At 35.3% G+C, this 15,660-nt stretch overlaps 1 protein-coding gene across 2 annotated transcripts in view; it reads right to left on the bottom strand.

Annotated features, from left to right (window-relative positions):
• Positions 1–1,661, bottom strand: part of tnfrsf21 (tumor necrosis factor receptor superfamily, member 21) — a 79,388-nt gene extending 77,727 nt beyond the window's left edge. For both annotated transcript variants that reach the window (XM_062043295.1, XM_062043296.1), the window contains exon 1: positions 1,407–1,661. In XM_062043295.1, coding sequence (XP_061899279.1) covers positions 1,407–1,424 — 18 coding nt within the window. In that variant the 5' untranslated portion in view covers positions 1,425–1,661. The remainder of the gene's footprint in view (positions 1–1,406) is intronic.
• Positions 1,662–15,660: the final 13,999 nt, after the last annotated feature.

The raw sequence follows: 15,660 nt of genomic DNA, 5'->3' as shown, positions 1-15,660 counted from the left end.
TAAGTATTGTCTATCTAGTGAAACATAGTATTTATGTAAGTATTGTCTATCTAGTGAAACATAGTATTTATGTAAGTGTTGTGTATCTAGTGAAACATAGTATTTATGTAAGTATTGTCTATCTAGTGAAACATAGTATTTATGTAAGTATTGTCTGTCTATCTAGTGAAACATAGTATTTATGTAAGTATTGTCTATCTAGTGAAACATAGTATTTATGTAAGTGTTGTCCATCTAGTGAAACATAGTATTTATGTAAGTGTTGTGTATCTAGTGAAACATAGTATTTATGTAAGTATTGTCTATCTAGTGAAACATAGTATTTATGTAAGTATTGTCTATCTAGTGAAACATAGTATTTATGTAAGTATTGTCTATCTAGTGAAACATAGTATGTATGTAAGTATTGTGTATCTAGTGAAACATAGTATTTATGTAAGTATTGTGTATCTAGTGAAACATAGTATTTATGTAAGTGTTGTCTATCTAGTGAAACATAGTATTTATGTAAGTATTGTCTATCTTGTGAAACATAGTATTTATGTAAGTATTGTCTGTCTATCTAGTGAAACATAGTATTTATGTAAGTATTGTCTATCTAGTGAAACATAGTATTTATATAAGTATTGTCTATCTAGTGAAACATAGTATTTATGTAAGTATTGTCTATCTAGTGAAACATAGTATTTATGTAAGTATTGTCTATCTAGTGAAACATAGTATTTATGTAAGTATTGTCTATCTAGTGAAACATAGTATTTATGTAAGTATTGTGTATCTAGTGAAACATAGTATGTATGTAAGTATTGTGTATCTAGTGAAACATAGTATTTATGTAAGTATTGTCTATCTAGTGAAACATAGTATTTATGTAAGTATTGTGTATCTAGTGAAACATAGTATTTATGTAAGTGTTGTTTATCTAGTGAAACATAGTATTTATGTAAGTATTGTCTATCTTGTGAAACATAGTATTTATGTAAGTATTGTCTGTCTATCTAGTGAAACATAGTATTTATGTAAGTATTGTCTATCTAGTGAAACATAGTATTTATGTAAGTATTGTCTATCTAGTGAAACATAGTATTTATGTAAGTATTGTCTATCTAGTGAAACATAGTATTTATGTAAGTATTGTCTATCTAGTGAAACATAGTATTTATGTAAGTATTGTGTATCTAGTGAAACATAGTATTTATGTAAGTATTGTGTATCTAGTGATCAGCCTGACTTGGCAACGTCATGGTCAGCAAATATGAATATTGTAGAATTGAAGCATGACAAGTTGAGTGTGGGACGCACTGTGCCTCGAGGGCGTGGATGTACATAAAAGGTGGCGCTGCTCCTTTAAATTGTGCTGAAGGAATCCTTGAAAAGACAAAGAAATAATAAATGCAAGCACTCACCAGGGACGGAACAAACATGGCGGATGAAGATGGCGTGAAGATGAATCAGTAAGAAGAAAAGTCCTGGTCCAAGTTGACAGGACCACCACGTCTCCTGTGCATCCGCGTCATCCTCGTCCTGTCCTCGGTCTACTGGAGGTCTGAGGTGGAGGAGCCCGGATGGAGCACCTTAAGGCAGTGCGGCTGTCTGACGGAGGTTGCCATCGCAGCCACGCCGGGACCAGCGCCTCGTCCCGGGCACGCTGTGAGTGAGCAGTGCGGTGGTCGCTGCGGAGCCCCGCCGATAGGCAGGGACAACGGTGACGTCATTGGAAGGGCGGGGCGAAGGCGGAGCATCAGCCAATCGCTGCACAGTTTGGAGCAACGCACGTGCGGTGTGAATACCTCTGTGATATTTCATCCTCCTATCCAGGGGCCTCGCATTAACTTGGGGGCCCCCAATCCCACACAAACCTATCCAGGGGCCTCGCACTAATTTGGGGGCCCCCAATCCCACACAAACCTATCCAGGGGCCTCGCACTAATTTGGGGGCCCCCAATCCCACACAAACCTATCCAGGGGCCTCGCACTAACTTGGGGGCCCCCAATCCCACACAAACCTATCCAGGGGCCTCGCACTAACTTGGGGGCCCCCAATCCCACACAAACCTATCCAGCGGCCTCGCACTAACTTGGGGGCCCCCAATCCCACACAAACCTATCCAGGGGCCTCGCACTAATTTGGGGGCCCCCAATCCCACACAAACCCATCTAGGGGCCTTGCACTAACTTGGGGGCCCCCAATACCACACAAACCTATCCAGGGGCCTCGCACTAATTTGGGGGCCCCCAATCCCACACAAACCTATCTAGGGGCCTCGCACTAACTTGGGGGCCCCCAATCCCACACAAACCTATCCAGGGGCCTCGCACTAACTTGGGGGCCCCCAATCCCACACAAACCTATCCAGGGGCCTCGCACTAATTTGGGGGCCCCCAATCCCACACAAACCTATCCAGGGGCCTCGCACTAACTTGGGGGCCCCCAATCCCACACAAACCTATCCAGGGGCCTCGCACTAACTTGGGGGCCCCCAATCCCACACAAACCTATCCAGGGGCCTCGCACTAACTTGGGGGCCCACACAAACCTATCCAGGGGCCTCGCACTAACTTGGGGACCCCCAATCCCACACAAACCTATCCAGGGGCCTCGCACTAACTTGGGGGCCCCCAATCCAACACAAACCTATCCAGGGGCCTCGCACTAACTTGGGGGCCCACACAAACCTATCCAGGGGCCTCACACTAACTTGGGGGCCCACACAAACCTATCCAGGGGCCTTGCACTAACTTGGGGGCCCACACAAACCTATCCAGGGGCCTCGCACTAACTTGGGGGCCCACACAAACCTATCCAGGGGCCTCACACTAACTTGGGGGCCCACACAAACCTATCCAGGGGCCTCACACTAACTTGGGGGCCCACACAAACCTATCCAGGGGCCTCGCACTAACTTGGGGGCCCACACAAACCTATCCAGGGGCCTCGCACTAACTTGGGGGCCCACACAAACCTATCCAGGGGCCTCGCACTAACTTGGGGGCCCACACAAACCTATCCAGGGGCCTCGCACTAACTTGGGGGCCCACACAAACCTATCCAGGGGCCTCGCACTAACTTGGGGGCCCACACAAACCTATCCAGGGGCCTCGCACTAACTTGGGGGCCCACACAAACCTATTCAGGGGCCTCGCACTAACTTGGGGGCCCACACAAACCTATCCAGGGGCCTCGCACTAACTTGGGGGCCCACACAAACCTATCCAGGGGCCTCACACTAACTTGGGGGCCCACACAAACCTATCCAGGGGCCTCACACTAACTTGGGGGCCCACACAAACCTATCCAGGGGCCTCACACTAACTTGGGGGCCCACACAAACCTATCAAGGGGCCTCACACTAACTTGGGGGCCCACACAAACCTATCCAGGGGCCTCGCACTAACTTGGGGGCCCACACAAACCTATCCAGGGGCCTCGCACTAACTTGGGGGCCCACACAAACCCCCATGTTGGCCCTCCATGCACACACTAAAAGATGTTTTAAAACACAAGTAAAAACCTTAATTAGGCTTTTTATCTTTTGAAAAAGTATTTAAAATATCCAGAACATATTTTAATAAACCACCAAATGTGTTTTGGTGTTTGTTTTTACCAAAAATATGACAACAAATTCAAGACGAAGTGGACAGAAAATGAGTTTCAATAACGATTTGACCGCTCATTATTTACATCATTATAAATATGTCAAGTTGTTTTGTTTATTGCTTTTATTATTCATTTGTTGTTGTTCTCCAAGGGGGATGTTCATTATTGCACTATTGTTGTTTATGCACTGGGGAGAGAAGGGGGATGTTTATTATTGCACTATTGTTGTTTATGCACTGGGGAGAGAAGGGGGATGTTTATTATTGCACTATTGTTGTTTATGCACTGGGGAGAGAAGGGGGATGTTTATTATTGCACTATTGTTGTTTATGCACTGGGGAGAGAAGGGGGATGTTTATTATTGCACTATTGTTGTTTATGCACTGGGGAGAGAAGGGGGATGTTTATTATTGCACTATTGTTGTTTATGCACTGGGGAGAGAAGGGGGATGTTTATTATTGAACAGCAGACAGCATACACACATATCTAGTCATGACTCGTGCAGCATGTGGTGCAGCAGTCAGCATACACACATCTAGTCATGACTCGTGCAGCATGTGGTGCAGCAGTCAGCATACACACATCTAGTCATGACCCGTGCAGCATGTGGTGCAGCAGTCAGCATACACACATTTAGTCATGACCCGTGCAGCATGTGGTGCAGCAGTCAGCATACACACATCTAGTCATGACTCGTGCAGCATGTGGTGCAGCAGTCAGCATACACACATCTAGTCATGACTCGTGCAGCATGTGGTGCAGCAGTCAGCATACACACATCTAGTCATGACCCGTGCAGCATGTGGTGCAGCAGTCAGCATACACACATCTAGTCATGACCCGTGCAGCATGTGGTGCAGCAGTCAGCATACACACATCTAGTCATGACCCGTGCAGCATGTGGTGCAGCAGTCAGCATACACACATCTAGTCATGACTCGTGCAGCATGTGGTGCAGCAGTCAGCATACACACATCTAGTCATGACTCGTGCAGCATGTGGGTCAGCAGTCAGCATACACACATCTAGTCATGACTCGTGCAGCATGTGGTGCAGCAGTCAGCATACCCACATCTAGTCATGACTCGTGCAGCATGTGGTGCAGCAGTCAGCATACACACATCTAGTCATGACTCGTGCAGCATGTGGGTCAGCAGTCAGCATACACACATCTAGTCATGACTCGTGCAGCATGTGGTGCAGCAGTCAGCATACAAACATCTAGTCATGACTCGTGCAGCATGTGGTGCAGCAGTCAGCATACACACATCTAGTCATGACTCGTGCAGCATGTGGTGCAGCAGTCAGCATACACACATCTAGTCATGACTCGTGCAGCATGTGGTGCGGCAGTCAGCATACACACATCTAGTCATGACCCGTGCAGCATGTGGTGCGGCAGTCAGCATACACACATCTAGTCATGACCCGTGCAGCATGTGGTGCAGCAGTCAGCATACACACATCTAGTCATGACTCGTGCAGCATGTGGTGCAGCAGTCAGCATACACACATCTAGTCATGACCCGTGCAGCATGTGGTGCAGCAGTCAGCATACACACATCTAGTCATGACTCGTGCAGCATGTGGGTCAGCAGTCAGCATACACACATCTAGTCATGACTCGTGCAGCATGTGGTGCAGCAGTCAGCATACACACATCTAGTCATGACTCGTGCAGCATGTGGGTCAGCAGTCAGCATACACACATCTAGTCATGACTCGTGCAGCATGTGGTGCAGCAGTCAGCATACACACATCTAGTCATGACTCGTGCAGCATGTGGTGCAGCAGTCAGCATACACACATCTAGTCATGACTCGTGCAGCATGTGGTGCGGCAGTCAGCATACACACATCTAGTCATGACCCGTGCAGCATGTGGTGCAGCAGTCAGCATACACACATCTAGTCATGACCCGTGCAGCATGTGGTGCAGCAGTCAGCATACACACATCTAGTCATGACTCGTGCAGCATGTGGTGCAGCAGTCAGCATACACACATCTAGTCATGACTCGTGCAGCATGTGGTGCAGCAGTCAGCATACACACATCTAGTCATGACTCGTGCAGCATGTGGGTCAGCAGTCAGCATACACACATCTAGTCATGACTCGTGCAGCATGTGGTGCAGCAGTCAGCATACACACATCTAGTCATGACTCGTGCAGCATGTGGGTCAGCAGTCAGCATACACACATCTAGTCATGACTCGTGCAGCATGTGGTGCAGCAGTCAGCATACACACATCTAGTCATGACTCGTGCAGCATGTGGTGCAGCAGTCAGCATACACACATCTAGTCATGACTCGTGCAGCATGTGGTGCGGCAGTCAGCATACACACATCTAGTCATGACCCGTGCAGCATGTGGTGCAGCAGTCAGCATACACACATCTAGTCATGACCCGTGCAGCATGTGGTGCAGCAGTCAGCATACACACATCTAGTCATGACTCGTGCAGCATGTGGTGCAGCAGTCAGCATACACACATCTAGTCATGACTCGTGCAGCATGTGGTGCAGCAGTCAGCATACACACATCTAGTCATGACTCGTGCAGCATGTGGGTCAGCAGTCAGCATACACACATCTAGTCATGACTCGTGCAGCATGTGGTGCAGCAGTCAGCATACACACATCTAGTCATGACTCGTGCAGCATGTGGTGCAGCAGTCAGCATACACACATCTAGTCATGACTCGTGCAGCATGTGGTGCAGCAGTCAGCATACACACATCTAGTCATGACTCGTGCAGCATGTGGTGCAGCAGTCAGCATACACACATCTAGTCATGACTCGTGCAGCATGTGGTGCAGCAGTCAGCATACACACATCTAGTCATGACTCGTGCAGCATGTGGTGCAGCAGTCAGCATACACACATCTAGTCATGACTCGTGCAGCATGTGGTGCAGCAGTCAGCATACACACATCTAGTCATGACTCGTGCAGCATGTGGGTCAGCAGTCAGCATACACACATCTAGTCATGACTCGTGCAGCATGTGGTGCAGCAGTCAGCATACACACATCTAGTCATGACTCGTGCAGCATGTGGTGCAGCAGTCAGCATACACACATCTAGTCATGACTCGTGCAGCATGTGGTGCGGCAGTCAGCATACACACATCTAGTCATGACCCGTGCAGCATGTGGTGCAGCAGTCAGCATACACACATCTAGTCATGACCCGTGCAGCATGTGGTGCAGCAGTCAGCATACACACATCTAGTCATGACTCGTGCAGCATGTGGTGCAGCAGTCAGCATACACACATCTAGTCATGACTCGTGCAGCATGTGGTGCAGCAGTCAGCATACACACATCTAGTCATGACTCGTGCAGCATGTGGGTCAGCAGTCAGCATACACACATCTAGTCATGACTCGTGCAGCATGTGGTGCAGCAGTCAGCATACACACATCTAGTCATGACTCGTGCAGCATGTGGTGCAGCAGTCAGCATACACACATCTAGTCATGACTCGTGCAGCATGTGGTGCAGCAGTCAGCATACACACATCTAGTCATGACTCGTGCAGCATGTGGTGCAGCAGTCAGCATACACACATCTAGTCATGACTCGTGCAGCATGTGGTGCAGCAGTCAGCATACACACATCTAGTCATGACTCGTGCAGCATGTGGTGCAGCAGTCAGCATACACACATCTAGTCATGACTCGTGCAGCATGTGGTGCAGCAGTCAGCATACACACATCTAGTCATGACTCGTGCAGCATGTGGTGCAGCAGTCAGCATACACACATCTAGTCATGACTCGTGCAGCATGTGGTGCAGCAGTCAGCATACACACATCTAGTCATGACTCGTGCAGCATGTGGTGCAGCAGTCAGCATACACACAAGCTGAAATGCTTCAAACCTTCAGGCGTGACTGCAAATAGCAGCATCTGATAAGGGATTCCAGCACCATCTGGCCTGCGTGTGGAAGGGAAGCCACTGAGTGGACGCATGTGGGGGGGGGGGGGGGGGGGGGGTTCTGCTGAGGACGTATTCTGACAAGTTGGTACCCTTTGACAGCCCATTTAGACCCGGGAATGAATGGCTAAACAACACGAAAAGACGCTTGGTCCCACCCCCTTTTCTTGGTGAGGATTATGAGTCATTCTTCATCTAAATGAGAATATATGAACATCCTAGCAGTCTGCATCCTAATGACAGCAGACATTGGACAGTAAGTGATGTCTTATTAAGTTTCTTGTCTCTCATGAAGTCTGCAGGGAGTAATAATCTGTCATGTTGTTGGGGAAAAAAAAAAAATTGTGATGCGTTTTTGAGACTAATGCTTTAAAACTAAATATGTTTAAAATGATCAAAATACAGAACTATGACATGTTATTATGAATGTTACTACATGACATATATACTTACATCATGTATATATGACATGTTATTATGAATGTTACTACATGACATATATACTTACATCATGTATATATGACATGTTATTATGAATGTTACTACATGACATATATACTTACATCATGTATATACTACATGTTATTATGAATGTTACTACATGACATATATACTTACATCATGTATATATTACATGTTGTTATGAATGTTACTACATGACATATATACTTACATCATGTATATATGACATGTTATTATGAATGTTACTACATGACATATATACTTACATCATGTATATATGACATGTTATTATGAATGTTACTACATGACATATATACTTACATCATGTATATATGACATGTTATTATGAATGTTACTACATGACATATATACTTACATCATGTATATACTACATGTTATTATGAATGTTACTACATGACATATATACTTACATCATGTATATATTACATGTTGTTATGAATGTTACTACATGACATATATACTTACATCATGTATATATTACATGTTATTATGAATGTTACTACATGACATATATACTTACATCATGTATATATTACATGTTATTATGAATGTTACTACATGACATATATACTTACATCATGTATATATGACATGTTATTATGAATGTTACTACATGACATATATACTTACATCATGTATATATGACATGTTATTATGAATGTTACTACATGACATATATACTTACATCATGTATATACTACATGCTATTATGAATGTTACTACATGACATATATACTTACATCATGTATATATTACTATGTTGTTATGAATGTTACTACATGACATATATACTTACATCATGTATATATTACATGTTATTATGAATGTTACTACATGACATATATACTTACATCATGTATATATTACATGTTATTATGAATGTTACTACATGACTATATACTTACATCATGTATATATTACATGTTATTATGAATGTTACTACATGACATTATATACTTACATCATGTATATATTACATGTTATTATGAATGTTACTACATGACATAAATACTTACATCATGTATATATTACATGTTATTATGAATGTTACTACATGACATATATACTTACATCATGTATATATTACATGTTATTATGAATGTTACTACATGACATATATACTTACATCATGTATATATTACATGTTATTATGAATGTTACTACATGATATATATACTTACATCATGTATATATTACATGTTATTATGAATGTTACTACATGACATATATACTTACATCATGTATATATTACATGTTATTATGAATGTTACTAAATGACGTATATACTTACATCATGTATATATTACATGTTATTATGAATGTTACTACATGACGTATATACTTACATCATGTATATATTACATGTTATTATGAATGTTACTACTTGACTTATATTTACATCATGTATATATTACATGTTATTATGAATGTTACTACTTGACTTATATACTTACATCATGTATATATTACATGTTATTATGAATGTTACTACATGACATATATACTTACATCATGTATATATTACATGTTATTATGAATGTTACTACATGACATATATACTTACATCATGTATATATTACATGTTATTATGAATGTTACTACATGACATATATACTTACATCATGTATATATTACATGTTATTATGAATGTTACTACACGACATACATATATATTACATGTTATTATGAATGTTACTACATGACATATTACATCGTGTATATATTACATGTTATTATGAATGTTACTACATGACATATATACTTACATCGTGTATATATTACATGTTATTATGAATGTTACTACTTGACTTATATACTTACATCATGTATATATTACATGTTATTATGAATGTTACTACTTGACTTATATACTTACATCATGTATATATTACATGTTATTATGAATGTTACTACATGACATATTTACTTACATCATGTATATATTACATGTTATTATGAATGTTACTACATGACATATATACTTACATCATGTATATATTACATGTTATGTGAATGTTACTACTTGACTTATATACTTACATCATGTATATATCACATGTTATATGAATGTTACTACTTGACTTATATACTTACATCATGTATATATTACATGTTATTATGAATGTTACTACATGACATATATACTACATCATGTAATATTACATGTTATTATGAATGTTACTACTTGACTTATATACTTACATCCTGTATATATTACATGTTATTATGAATGTTACTACATGACATATATACTTACATCATGTATATATTACATGTTATTATGAATGTTACTACATGACATATATACTTACATCATGTATATATGACATGTTATTATGAATGTTACTACATGACATATATACTTACATCATGTATATATGACATGTTATTATGAATGTTACTACATGACATATATACTTACATCATGTATATATTACATGTTATTATGAATGTTACTACATGACATATATACTTACATCATGTATATATGACATGTTATTATGAATGTTACTACATGACATATATACTTACATCATGTATATATGACATGTTATTATGAATGTTACTACATGACATATATACTTACATCATGTATATACTACATGTTATTATGAATGTTACTACATGACATATATACTTACATCATGTATATATTACATGTTGTTATGAATGTTACTACATGACATATATACTTACATCATGTATATATTACATGTTATTATGAATGTTACTACATGACATATATACTTACATCATGTATATATTACATGTTATTATGAATGTTACTACATGACATATATACTTACATCATGTATATATTACATGTTATTATGAATGTTACTACATGACATATATACTTACATCATGTATATATTACATGTTATTATGAATGTTACTACATGACATATATACTTATATCATGTATATATGACATGTTATTATGAATGTTACTACATGACATTATATACTTACATCATGTATATATTACATGTTATTATGAATGTTACTACATGACTTATATACTTACATCATGTATATATTACATGTTATTATGAATGTTACTACATGACATTATATACTTACATCATGTATATATTACATGTTATTATGAATGTTACTACATGACATAAATACTTACATCATGTATATATTACATGTTATTATGAATGTTACTACATGACATATATACTTACATCATGTATATATTACATGTTATTATGAATGTTACTACATGACATATATACTTACATCATGTATATATTACATGTTATTATGAATGTTACTACATGATATATATACTTACATCATGTATATATTACATGTTATTATGAATGTTACTACATGACATATATACTTACATCATGTATATATTACATGTTATTATGAATGTTACTAAATGACGTATATACTTACATCATGTATATATTACATGTTATTATGAATGTTACTACATGACGTATATACTTACATCATGTATATATTACATTTTATTATGAATGTTACTACTTGACTTATATACTTACATCATGTATATATGACATGTTATTATGAATGTTACTACATGACATATATACTTACATCATGTATATATTACATGTTATTATGAATGTTACTACATGACATATATACTTACATCATGTATATATTACATGTTATTATGAATGTTACTACATGACATATATACTTACATCATGTATATATTACATGTTATTATGAATGTTACTACACGACATATGTATATATTACATGTTATTATGAATGTTACTACATGACATATATACTTACATCGTGTATATATTACATGTTATTATGAATGTTACTACATGACATATATACTTACATCGTGTATATATTACATGTTATTATGAATGTTACTACTTGACTTATATACTTACATCATGTATATATTACATGTTATTATGAATGTTACTACTTGACTTATATACTTACATCATGTATATATTACATGTTATTATGAATCTTACTACATGACATATATACTTACATCATGTATATATTACATGTTATTATGAATGTTACTACATGACATATATACTTACATCATGTATATATTACATGTTATTATGAATGTTACTACTTGACTTATATACTTACATCATGTATATATCACATGTTATTATGAATGTTACTACTTGACTTATATACTTACATCATGTATATATTACATGTTATTATGAATGTTACTACATGACATATATACTTACATCATGTATATATTACATGTTATTATGAATGTTACTACTTGACTTATATACTTACATCCTGTATATATTACATGTTATTATGAATGTTACTACATGACATATATACTTACATCATGTATATATTACATGTTATTATGAATGTTACTACACGACATACATATATATTACATGTTATTATGAATGTTACTACATGACATATATACTTACATCGTGTATATATTACATGTTATTATGAATGTTACTACATGACATATATACTTACATCGTGTATATATTACATGTTATTATGAATGTTACTACTTGACTTATATACTTACATCATGTATATATTACATGTTATTATGAATGTTACTACTTGACTTATATACTTACATCATGTATATATTACATGTTATTATGAATGTTACTACATGACATATATACTTACATCATGTATATATTACATGTTATTATGAATGTTACTACATGACATATATACTTACATCATGTATATATTACATGTTATTGTGAATGTTACTACTTGACTTATATACTTACATCATGTATATATCACATGTTATTATGAATGTTACTACTTGACTTATATACTTACATCATGTATATATTACATGTTATTATGAATGTTACTACATGACATATATACTTACATCATGTATATATTACATGTTATTATGAATGTTACTACTTGACTTATATACTTACATCCTGTATATATTACATGTTATTATGAATGTTACTACATGACATATATACTTACATCATGTATATATTACATGTTATTATGAATGTTACTACATGACATATATACTTACATCATGTATATATGACATGTTATTATGAATGTTACTACATGACATATATACTTACATCATGTATATATGACATGTTATTATGAATGTTACTACATGACATATATACTTACATCATGTATATATTACATGTTATTATGAATGTTACTACATGACATATATACTTACATCATGTATATATGACATGTTATTATGAATGTTACTACATGACATATATACTTACATCATGTATATATGACATGTTATTATGAATGTTACTACATGACATATATACTTACATCATGTATATACTACATGTTATTATGAATGTTACTACATGACATATATACTTACATCATGTATATATTACATGTTGTTATGAATGTTACTACATGACATATATACTTACATCATGTATATATTACATGTTATTATGAATGTTACTACATGACATATATACTTACATCATGTATATATTACATGTTATTATGAATGTTACTACATGACATATATACTTACATCATGTATATATTACATGTTATTATGAATGTTACTACATGACATATATACTTACATCATGTATATATTACATGTTATTATGAATGTTACTACATGACATATATACTTATATCATGTATATATGACATGTTATTATGAATGTTACTACATGACATTATATACTTACATCATGTATATATTACATGTTATTATGAATGTTACTACATGACTTATATACTTACATCATGTATATATTACATGTTATTATGAATGTTACTACATGACATTATATACTTACATCATGTATATATTACATGTTATTATGAATGTTACTACATGACATAAATACTTACATCATGTATATATTACATGTTATTATGAATGTTACTACATGACATATATACTTACATCATGTATATATTACATGTTATTATGAATGTTACTACATGACATATATACTTACATCATGTATATATTACATGTTATTATGAATGTTACTACATGATATATATACTTACATCATGTATATATTACATGTTATTATGAATGTTACTACATGACATATATACTTACATCATGTATATATTACATGTTATTATGAATGTTACTAAATGACGTATATACTTACATCATGTATATATTACATGTTATTATGAATGTTACTACATGACGTATATACTTACATCATGTATATATTACATGTTATTATGAATGTTACTACTTGACTTATATACTTACATCATGTATATATGACATGTTATTATGAATGTTACTACATGACATATATACTTACATCATGTATATATTACATGTTATTATGAATGTTACTACATGACATATATACTTACATCATGTATATATTACATGTTATTATGAATGTTACTACATGACATATATACTTACATCATGTATATATTACATGTTATTATGAATGTTACTACACGACATATGTATATATTACATGTTATTATGAATGTTACTACATGACATATATACTTACATCGTGTATATATTACATGTTATTATGAATGTTACTACATGACATATATACTTACATCGTGTATATATTACATGTTATTATGAATGTTACTACTTGACTTATATACTTACATCATGTATATATTACATGTTGTTATGAATGTTACTACATGACATATATACTTACATCATGTATATATTACATGTTATTATGAATGTTACTACATGACATATATACTTACATCATGTATATATTACATGTTATTATGAATGTTACTACATGACATATATACTTACATCATGTATATATTACATGTTATTATGAATGTTACTACATGACATATATACTTACATCATGTATATATTACATGTTATTATGAATGTTACTACATGACATATATACTTATATCATGTATATATGACATGTTATTATGAATGTTACTACATGACATTATATACTTACATCATGTATATATTACATGTTATTATGAATGTTACTACATGACTTATATACTTACATCATGTATATATTACATGTTATTATGAATGTTACTACATGACATTATATACTTACATCATGTATATATTACATGTTATTATGAATGTTACTACATGACATAAATACTTACATCATGTATATATTACATGTTATTATGAATGTTACTACATGACATATATACTTACATCATGTATATATTACATGTTATTATGAATGTTACTACATGACATATATACTTACATCATGTATATATTACATGTTATTATGAATGTTACTACATGATATATATACTTACATCATGTATATATTACATGTTATTATGAATGTTACTACATGACATATATACTTACATCATGTATATATTACATGTTATTATGAATGTTACTAAATGACGTATATACTTACATCATGTATATATTACATGTTATTATGAATGTTACTACATGACGTATATACTTACATCATGTATATATTACATGTTATTATGAATGTTACTACTTGACTTATATACTTACATCATGTATATATGACATGTTATTATGAATGTTACTACATGACATATATACTTACATCATGTATATATTACATGTTATTATGAATGTTACTACATGACATATATACTTACATCATGTATATATTACATGTTATT

Source organism: Entelurus aequoreus, linkage group LG03 (genome assembly GCF_033978785.1).
Source record: "Entelurus aequoreus isolate RoL-2023_Sb linkage group LG03, RoL_Eaeq_v1.1, whole genome shotgun sequence".
NCBI classification, from domain to species: Eukaryota; Metazoa; Chordata; class Actinopteri; order Syngnathiformes; family Syngnathidae; genus Entelurus; species Entelurus aequoreus.
This window is presented reverse-complemented; position numbering and strand designations above follow the sequence as displayed.